This window comes from Dipodomys ordii, unplaced genomic scaffold (assembly GCF_000151885.1).
Source record: "Dipodomys ordii isolate 6190 unplaced genomic scaffold, Dord_2.0 Scaffold129, whole genome shotgun sequence".
NCBI lineage: Eukaryota > Metazoa > Chordata > Mammalia > Rodentia > Heteromyidae > Dipodomys > Dipodomys ordii.
The window spans coordinates 1,106,738-1,115,733 of record NW_012267345.1 but is presented as its reverse complement, the minus strand read 5'-3'; the positions used below and the strand labels follow the sequence as shown (position 1 = coordinate 1,115,733).

Sequence of the window (8,996 nt, the reverse complement as noted above, 5' to 3'; positions counted from 1 at the left end):
CCGCCAGGGGCCTTCGAGGAGTGGCGAGGATGGGCTGGGAGGGCTTTCCCTGGGCGCTGCCCGGAGGAAGTACTGGCCTGGCCCAGCAGCTACAGCTCCCAAAAGTGCTCCTCCTGGGGGGCCTGACTTGGCTCACAGGGAGTGGCATGGTTCTTGCCGACATACTGAAAGCCCATTTCAGGACAGCAGCCTGCCCTGCTCTCCTTACCGCACAGATGGGCTCGGGGGCTCAAGGAGCCTGCCCAGCTCACGCAGCTCAGAAGCTGCAGTGCGAAGCCCTGCCCGGCGCGGTGGCTGCTGCATCGTCACTGTCTGCATGTTGGTCCCTTGATCTGCCTGTCGTGTCCAGTGGGTACGTGGGGCTGTAACACCCGTGCAAAAGGCCAGCCCTCAGTCCCTCGTTTCCATCTGGCATTGGGGCTTCCCGCGAGCCCCCAGGTCAGGAAGGTCAGCTGCCAGAAGAAGGCTCAGGCTTGTCCGTCTGGCCAGACACTCACTTCTGCTCAGAGGCCGAGCCACCTTGTAGGTGTGTGGACTTCCTCCCCTTAGCCTCAGACTGTCCCCTCCCTGCGCTCGTACAGCTGGCCCTTTATGTGTGCTAGTGTCTTAATCACCTATTAAGGACACCAGCCGCCTGTCAGGCCCCAGCCCTCTCTGAGACTCTTCTGGTGTTTGACTTCAACCTGTTGAATCTGCAGGGGACACGGATCAGCACATGCCCAGAACCCCAGCAAGGATTAAGGGTGTACTCAGATCTGTGGGTGCCCACACGGAAGGCCAAGGGGCTCCTTCATCTAGAAGTTTCTGGCCAAGGGCTGAGGCTTGAATGCATAAGACAGTGGCGGGGTCCAGGGCACTGCCGCTTTTAACCAGCTGTCTGTTTCTTGTGATTTGTGCATTTCTTTCCCTGCCCTCAAGGATGGGCACTTTATGCTTAATGGGAGCTTGGGCCCTGGTGGCTGCCTGGGTTCCACATGGATCCCTGCACACTGTCGGGGAGGGAGGGAAGTTTCCAGGGCTTTCTGGAAGGCTTGCAGATCAGTGGACCTGGAGTTGGGTTGAATCATGTGCACATCGGAGCAAAGTACCTGTGTCACAATGTAAAAAGATCTCCGAGGGCCAGCACAGCGGCGCAGGCCTATAACCTGAGCTACTTGGGAGACAGAGATCCAAGGACTGCTGCTTGAGGCCAGCAGGGCATGGAGGCTTACAGACTCAGTGGCTGGGCGCAGTGGTGTGGCCCTCGTCCCCAGCAACATGGGAGCACACAAATGAGGCCCTGTCTCTAAAGTAACCAACACAAAATGGCTAGAGGCCCAGCTCAACTGCTGGGATGCTGTGTAGTACTGGGGGCCCAGTACCAGCAAAAAACCAGCTCCCCATAGATAGCCTCTGGAAAGATAGGCGTGGCCTCTCGCTGGCCACAGGGCTCGCCACGTGACAGGGAGCCTGCAAAGCTGTCCCCAGTGCTGCCTGGGGTCAACAGTGAGAACCACTGGATCCTGGCGGAAGGCTCTTGTGTCTGCATTGGCATTCCCTTCTGGAACTTCTGCAGGGAGCCGCGGCCTGGGGCTCTGCTCGCCAAGTTCCAGAAGGTCTGTGGCTCATCGCTGTCACTCCACATACCTGTGGCCGGCCTCCCGCGTCCCTGGGCGGCTCCCATCAGGCTCCATGCCTCCCGGGGTGGGAGGAGCATGGAGCAGAGAGAGCCACGGGCCTGGCACCTCTGCGACCACCAGTCACGCCATGGGTACAACGCTGTTCACACCCTCCCACCCCCACCCTACCCCATCAGCGTCATCACGGGCATCCGCAGGCAGGGTCATAGTATTTGATCTCTTCCCCGGCATTCTGGGAACTCTGAGGGACACTGTGCCTGTCTTGGCTCCTGGGACAAGGAAAAGAGCAAAGCTTGCCAGTCTCAGACCGAGGTGCATGTCTAATGTGGGTCTGCCATAGAGCCATCTGTCCAGCCTGAGCCCTGCTTCAGGAAGGGTGGCTCTGGCGTGGTCCTGTGCACCAGGCCCTGGACCGCTTCCTCCTGCAACATCACTCAGTGAAGACTGAGTTCAGTTCTGCTGCGGAAAATGCCAGGGATGCCGGAGACTGAGAAGCAGGCGCTTGTCTGTGTGTGGCTGGGTTGTGCGTGGGGGGTCTTCGCTGCCAGTGGGCCATGCCTAGTACCCTGCAGAGTAGTCAGTGCAGATGAACGAGGGTGTTGGTCGTATGCTCACACAGCCTCTCCCGAGGTCAGGGATGCCACAAACCATGGGAGGCGCCGACGCCGGCGGAAGCTGGTGGACAGCATCCGCCCCTCGAGCGCGAACCTCCGGCTTGGACCCTCCCCGGCAGAGGCAAGGGCCGGGGCTCTGCGTGTCCCGTGACTCATGCCAGGCACGAATCCACCTCTGGGTGGATGGCAGAAGTGATGCCAGGGTGATGGCAGAAGTGACCTTTACAGGGTTGCTGCTCTGAACCTTGTAGCTTTTTCGTGTCTAATAGAGGGAGAACAGAGCTGAGACGCCATCCCAAGCCCAGGCACAGCCCAGGGCTCGGCCGTGGCCTGGAGCCACACTGTCCTCACCAGCGTGGGTGAGCTCAGCACAGCTCTCGCCTGTCCTCCTGGCAGGGCTCTGGCTCAGACGCCCAGTGGACGGAGCTCGGGGCAGCTTCCCTGGCCTGGCCTCGGGGAGGCTGCCTGTGTAGCACCGGGCCCCTCGGCATGGGGCAGGCTGGGCCGTGGGACCGGGGCTGCCTTCCGCAGCTCTGACCTGGGCGGCAGCAGCTCTATCCCCGGAACTCGGGGGTGTGGGCAGTCCCTGCCACAGTGGCCGTCTGTCCTGAGACACAGCTCTTCCCACAGGAGGCGGGTCACCTCCCAGCGCTGCTCCCTGGAATTTCTGGAAGATGCAGTGGGCTGCGCCTCAATACAGAGGTATGTGCCCCTGGCCCCCCCCCCCCGCTTCCCTTCCCCTACTCCCCCCCCCCCGCAGGCCCAGCACTACCTGCTTTTTTTTTTTTTCTTTTTGGGTCCGGTCATGGGGCCTGAACTCTGGGCCTGGGCGCTGTCCTTCAGTTCAAGGCTAGCACTCTACCACTTGAGCCATAATGCCACTTCCGGCTTTTTTTTTGTTTATGTGGTGCTGAGGAATCGAACTCAGGGCCTTAAGCATGCAAGGCAAACGCTCTACCACTGAGCCACCTTCCCAGCCCACTACCTGCTTTTTTACCTTGCAGAACCAAACACGCATCTGGGTCACCAAGACACAAAGGCCTGAAGAAAACACACTTCATCAAAAACATGAGGCAGTATGACACAAGGAACAGCAGGTAACCGCATGCAGCCGGCCTGGGGCTGTGGCTGGCGGTCCAAGCCCTTCCTCAAGGCAGCCCCGGGGGCCCCAGCCCCCATAGCCATGGCCCACCCCGTCCCAGGGGTCCTGTGCTGGGGGGTAGGCCCCACCCTTTCTGGGATCCCTAATGCCTGGCCTCACGGTCCTAGGCTGCCTATATTTGCACGTGAGGCCCACAGGCCCATATTCTGGGGGCTGGGCAACCTGCCAGGAGTCACTGAGGGCCGGGCATCACTGGTGGGGCCCGCATCCACGCAGGACAGAATTCCTGCCCCACCTGCCCCTCGCCACCCACAGGATCGTGCTCATCTGTGCCAAGCGCTCCCTGTGTGCCGCCTTCTCCGTGCTGCCCTATGGAGAGGGCCTCCGGGTCAGGTACGTGCTCACGTGGGCACGCACCCCACAGTAGCAAAAGGTGGGGTGGGGCGGCACACCAGCTGCTGCCATGGCTGGGGGCCGCCCATCGCAGCCCCCGTCCTCTGGGGCCAGGTATCGGGTAAGGCCGCCGTGTCTAGGTTTCCCTCTGAAGACACAGCTGTCAGCCCTCGTGGCCAGTCCTGCGCTGTGGCTTGAGTATAATTCAGAGAAGGAAACATTGGCTGAGGGGGTGGGACAGCAGAAGGCATCACAGTAGTCTGCATGGGGAAGCGTGCCCAGGGCGTGACACAGCTGGGTCTCAGGTCCTAGCCCCGCCGCTGGGTGTGGCCACTGGTGAAGAGTTAGACACCAAGAAGTGAATTTGGGCAGAAGTGCAGGTAGGTGCTGACAGATGTCCCAGAGCTGTTGGCCACCTGGTGTTTGGCAGACAGGGTCTGTGACGCCCACTTTTCTTCCCAATGGACCACGCGCGTGCACGTGTGCTTCGGTAGGGCGGGCAGTCAGGCTGAGGTGCCAGAGCGAGGGCTCTGCTGGGGCCTGGCCCCTCCAGCCTGGACAGAGCGGCTGTAGCCTCTCCCCCTCCCGTGCATTGCAGTGACCTGAGGGTGGACAGCCAGAAGCAGAGGCATCCATCCGGCGGTGTTTCCGTTTCTTCCGAGATGGTCTTTGAGTTGGAAGGCGTTGAGCTGGGAGCCGATGGCAAGGCAAGAGGCGGTGGTGGCTGGTGGTGAGCTGAGAAGCAGCGTTCACATCCACTGAAGGGCAGCACGCCTGCCTCTCACCCCAGCTGCCCAGGCCCATCTCAGCCCATGTCCTCGGTGCCTCAGGCCCTACCTGGGCCTGCTGGGGGACAGACCCCCATGGGGGTGGGCACTCCCTGCTTCCCCAGAGCGTGCAGCACGGCCTCCACGCATGTGCCACTTTCTGGGCCCTTCTGCAGGTCCCAGGGAAGCGGAGCCTGCTGGGACCTTCTGCAATGGGAAATAGCTCCAAGTGCTAGTGTGGTTGCTTTTCCAGGTTGTGTCTTATGCAAAGTTCCTGTACCCTACCAATGCCCTGGTCACACACAAGAGTGACAGCCACAGCCTGCCGCCACAGCCTCGGCCCAGCATTCCCCGCGCTCCTCCAGGGGCGAGACACAAGCCTGCCCCTGCCCCGCCAGCGCCAGCCAGCACCGAACTAGGTAATCCCATACCTTCACGGGACCCCGAGGCAAAGGCCCGCGTCAGCACGTCCCGCTCAGCTCCTTCAATGCAGCTGAGCTTACAAAGGCTGTGGACAGCAGACCAGGCTGCTGCTGGGGCCTGGCAGCACGCTTCTCTGTCCACCCAGCTGGAGGACACGGGGCCCAGGCACTGTGCTATGCTGCCTTCGCTCCTCCCTCAGGGCCGCAGCAGCCCCAGCGAGGCTCTGCTGGTCAGGGACTGCTTGTGCTTGCAGGGGGTGACGGCGGAGACGTGCTGGAGTACAACCCCGACCTCCTGGACGACCCGCAGTGGCCCTGCGGGAAGCACAAGAGGGTGCTCATCTTTGCCTCCCACATGGTGCGTGGCCTCTGCCGGACTGCAGGCCCACTCCCCACCGCGCGGCTGCCCGGGCCGGGGTGCCCAGCCAGGCCTGTCCCCACCCACCCCAGCAGCTGCAGGGCAGAGCCGGGCCGGGCACTTGCCTGGGGCCCTCAGCACCTCGTAGCCTAGCCTCCCCACCAAGGACAGAGATGGGCTCAGAGATCCGGGGCCTCTCTTAAGCCTCGCATTTGCCCCCGGTCCCAGGCTGAGGGTCTGCCTCTGACGCCAGCCCCTCCCTGCTTCCTGGTCCTTCCCTTCAGACCACAGTGATCGAGTACGTGAAACCTGCAGACCTCAAGAAGGACATGAATGAGACCTTTAAGGAGAAGTTCCCTCACATCAAGCTGACACTGAGCAAGATCAGGAGGTAAGGAAGAGCAAGACAGGAGCCGCAGGCTGCACCTGCTCCCTGCTCCTCTCACCCTGGAGTCCAGCTATCCCCCAGGCTGCTGGGGATTGAACCCCAGGCCTCTAGCTCACTAGACAAAGGCTCTACCACCTGAGCCATGCTGTCCTTTTGCTTTTTAGATAGGGTCTTCCATTTTTGCTCTGGTTGGCCCACAGCCACCGCCTGTGTCCAGGCTTTTCTGACAGCCCGAAGGCACACAGCGCGGCTGTGCCGTTTCTCTAGTGCAGCAGCTCCGACCCACAGACGCAGCTTCCCTGCTCCCCCTCTCACCCCCCAGTTTGAAGCGGGAAATGCGGAACCTGTCAGAGGAGTGCAGCCTGGAGCCCGTGACTGTGGCCATGGCCTACGTGTACTTCGAGAAGCTTGTGCTGCAGGGCAAGCTTAACAAGCAGAACCGCAAGCTGTGCGCCGGCGCCTGCGTGCTGCTGGCTGCCAAGATAAGCAGCGACCTCCGCAAGAGCGAAGTGAAGCAGCTCATCGACGTGAGTGTGGGCGCAGCCTGCCGCACGCGCACCCCGGGTGCGGGCGCCGGAGATGGTGGCTAACCAGCTGCCCCTTTTCTCCTTCCCTGCAGAAGCTGGAGGAGAGGTTCCGACTCAACAGGCGAGATCTCATTGGGTTTGAGTTCACAGTCCTCGTGGCTTTGGAACTGGCCCTTTACCTACCCGAGAACCAAGTGTTACCTCACTACAGACGCCTCTCCCAGCAGTTCTAGCCCAGGCCCCTCCGCGGGAAAGCGTCCTTGATAATGGTGTCTGCACTTGACGCACCCGTCTCCTAGGCCTACTCACACCTGCCCTTCACAGCTGCACGGCTGTCTTCAGTTTTCCTGGAGAGGGGTGTCACCTCATTCCAAAGCTCTCGGCCCCCCAAGAGCACTTCTGAGAGTTTTCCTGGCATGAACACACAGGCTCAGCTGAGCCCAGCCTGGCACCAGGACTTTGGTCTCTGTTGTGTGGCAGTGGATCCCGGGCGCCCCCTTGCCTTCACTAATCAGAACCAGGATGGACCCGGTGTCCAGACAACATGACACACCGAGGTCACTAGGTTCCACTGTGGGAGCATCCATCTTGGATATTCCAGCTAGATGCGACGTCCCCCATTCCCTGCCTCTATCTGAGCAAGCTCCAACCAGGGCTCCCCATCAGCACGGACGGCCCTGGTGTTGGACTAAACCACCAAGAGCAGACTCCTGCTCTGATCCTTCTCCTCACTCAGGCTGTTCCAATTTCACGCCACTGTGAATCGCCCCGGCTGTGGGCTCATGCCAGGACCCACCTCTGCCTCTTGCCAGAAAAAGCTGCTTACTTGTGACGTTGAACTTCAGGAAAATGACTCTTGGCTCTTGACTTATCCTAAGCAATATTGTAACAGAAAAAAACCCTATTTATTATTCAGGACTTGGTTCTTTGGGTCTCTAAGGGAACAAAATCTAGTTTAGAGGTCTGTTAAAGGTGTGCCTGACCTCAGGACCACCAAGCAAGGCTCGTGCCGCAGCCCTGGGCACTCAGCATACGGATGCCATCTGGGCAAACCTGGCCATGCAGTGGTCATACTCATGCTCCTCCAGGCTCACCAATGTTCTTATAGGAGCACTGATCAGCCCAGCCACTGAGGCAGGCTGTCTAGGCTTGGACACTTGTGCTCCTGGACAGGGGTGATGGCTCTGCCACTCACAGCCAGCCCTTGGCAGAGGCACAAGACAGCTTGCTCCCTACAAGCCTGCGCCCGTCCTCACCACCTCAGCAGAGTGGAACACAAAGACAGTCCCCCATACACATGCCCACTCCATGCCTCCATGCCCTGCACTGTGAAAAGCAGCAATCCAGCCACCAGAAGCCACTCCCATTACAGGCACTGTTAAGATGACTTCCCAAGCTCTGCTTTAGTCTCCTTAGGACAGACATTAGCATTGAGAAAATAGCTAGCACACAGTAATGACTTGCTTGTGTATGTGGTAGCATTTAGTCATTTGCCAAGCTGGTCTGTTTGAAACCCTGCTTCCCTATCCTTTTAGAGGATAGCCAAGAACTGCTGCTGTGCAGCACCTGAGCTGCTACAATAAAGCCAGTACTTGGAATGACAGCCTGCATCTGCAATGCACCAGACAGACCAAGAACCATGACCGAAACCTGATGGTGGCCCTTCCCGGTACCAGCAAGGGTTATAGATGTTTGTGTGTGAGCAAAAATCGGACCTCAAAATGCTTGAGCCTTTGTCAGATTGTTTTCAAATGAACGTGTTTCTTAAAGTAAAACCTTGTTTTGCAGTACACTTCAGTGTGTCTCCTTTCAATGAAGCACCACCCCGGTTCCTGGCCCACAGAACCCCACACATACACAGAAAAAAACCAACAGTTTCTCAGTTTATTTATGACAAATGTTCCACTCTAAATTTCCAACTCTTAGAAGTTCCTACAAGAGAAAAACAAAATTAAAAGCGTGTTTCTGGGGAAGCCTGGCCCACTGTGCCCCAATGTAAGGACCCCACTTACTTTGAGACAATGCAATCACCCTTGGCCAGTCGCAGAATGGAGTCATCTGACTCCCCCTTTGAAAAGAAGGAACAGTCCTGAATATTCCCATCAGGGCTCCCTGGGGGCCGGCAAGGGATCCATAGGATTGGCCAGCTCACATTTCTACAACTACACCAGTGAGGGAAGCTGGTTGGGAGCAGACACCCAAGAGGAGGCAGGCAGACAGCCAGCAAAACTCCGTCTACCTCCATTCCAGCCTGGGGAAGGGACGGCACACACAAACTTCTAATGCCCAAACACGGTGGTGCAACTGTCATGGAGAACTCACCATCCTGCGAATGGCCCCACAGATGGCATAGGTCTTAAACTGGCCGTTAAACCTGCCTGTGACCTTGTCGACCTGCAGAAAGGGGGGGAGCATTCACTCAGGCGCCCCCGGCTCTGGCCTGGGCCGGCCCGACACTTCCCGGCCCTCCAGGCCCCTCCCCGGAGGCCCGGCTGCAAAGCCGGAGTTCCCCAGCTCACCTCGGCCACGTTAATCTGGATGGACGCGTGGTCCTTCGCACCGATGATGCGGTTGCTGGCGGAGCTAAGGGAGGAAGGCGCCGTGAGCGGGGAGGGGGGAAGAGGGGCGAGGAGGGGAGCGGGGAGGGGGGCGCACTCACCACTTCCGCGGCACGTACAGGTCCACGAACTCGCCCGCGTCGTTCTGCATGTCCAAGCCGCACCTGCGAAATCACCGCGCGCGGCCATGGGCTCAGCCCGGCCGCACTCGGGGCGCGCGGGCCTCGGGCATCACCAGGCCCCGGCCC

General features: G+C 59.7%; 2 protein-coding genes across 2 annotated transcripts; one reads left to right on the top strand and one right to left on the bottom strand.

Moving 5' to 3' along the window:
* The first annotated feature begins 1,694 nt into the window (after positions 1 to 1,694).
* On the top strand, positions 1,695 to 7,982 carry Cables2 (Cdk5 and Abl enzyme substrate 2). The gene is made up of 10 exons (XM_013030344.1): positions 1,695 to 1,816; positions 2,864 to 2,935; positions 3,238 to 3,330; positions 3,651 to 3,728; positions 4,327 to 4,435; positions 4,749 to 4,914; positions 5,172 to 5,275; positions 5,560 to 5,666; positions 5,986 to 6,190; positions 6,283 to 7,982. The coding sequence occupies exons 1-10, from the start codon at positions 1,695 to 1,697 to the stop codon at positions 6,421 to 6,423; spliced, it is 1,197 nt and encodes a 398-aa protein (XP_012885798.1). The 3' UTR covers positions 6,424 to 7,982.
* A 73-nt stretch (positions 7,983 to 8,055) lies between these two features.
* On the bottom strand, positions 8,056 to 8,952 carry Rps21 (ribosomal protein S21). The gene is made up of 5 exons (XM_013030399.1): positions 8,850 to 8,952; positions 8,710 to 8,773; positions 8,513 to 8,584; positions 8,203 to 8,258; positions 8,056 to 8,122 (listed from the first exon to the last, which is right to left on the bottom strand). Exons 1-5 carry the CDS (start codon positions 8,897 to 8,899, stop codon positions 8,113 to 8,115), a joined length of 252 nt encoding a protein of 83 aa, XP_012885853.1. The 5' UTR covers positions 8,900 to 8,952; the 3' UTR covers positions 8,056 to 8,112.
* Between the last annotated feature and the right edge of the window lie 44 nt (positions 8,953 to 8,996).

Bases quoted from the DNA above. Each gene is read 5' to 3' on its own strand.
- Cables2 (XM_013030344.1), top strand. From the start codon at position 1,695: ATGGAGCAGAGAGAGCCACGGGCCTGGCACCTCTGCGACCACCAGTCA. The intron at 4,436-4,748 runs GCAAGAGGCGGT...TTGCTTTTCCAG, and splicing joins AGCTGGGAGCCGATGGCAAG to GTTGTGTCTTATGCAAAGTT. The intron at 6,191-6,282 runs GTGAGTGTGGGC...CCTTCCCTGCAG, and splicing joins AAGTGAAGCAGCTCATCGAC to AAGCTGGAGGAGAGGTTCCG.
- Rps21 (XM_013030399.1), bottom strand. From the start codon at position 8,899: ATGCAGAACGACGCGGGCGAGTTCGTGGACCTGTACGTGCCGCGGAAG. The intron at 8,774-8,849 runs GTGAGTGCGCCC...TTCCTCCCTTAG, and splicing joins CTGTACGTGCCGCGGAAGTG to CTCCGCCAGCAACCGCATCA. The intron at 8,585-8,709 runs GTGAGCTGGGGA...CCCTTTCTGCAG, and splicing joins TCCAGATTAACGTGGCCGAG to GTCGACAAGGTCACAGGCAG.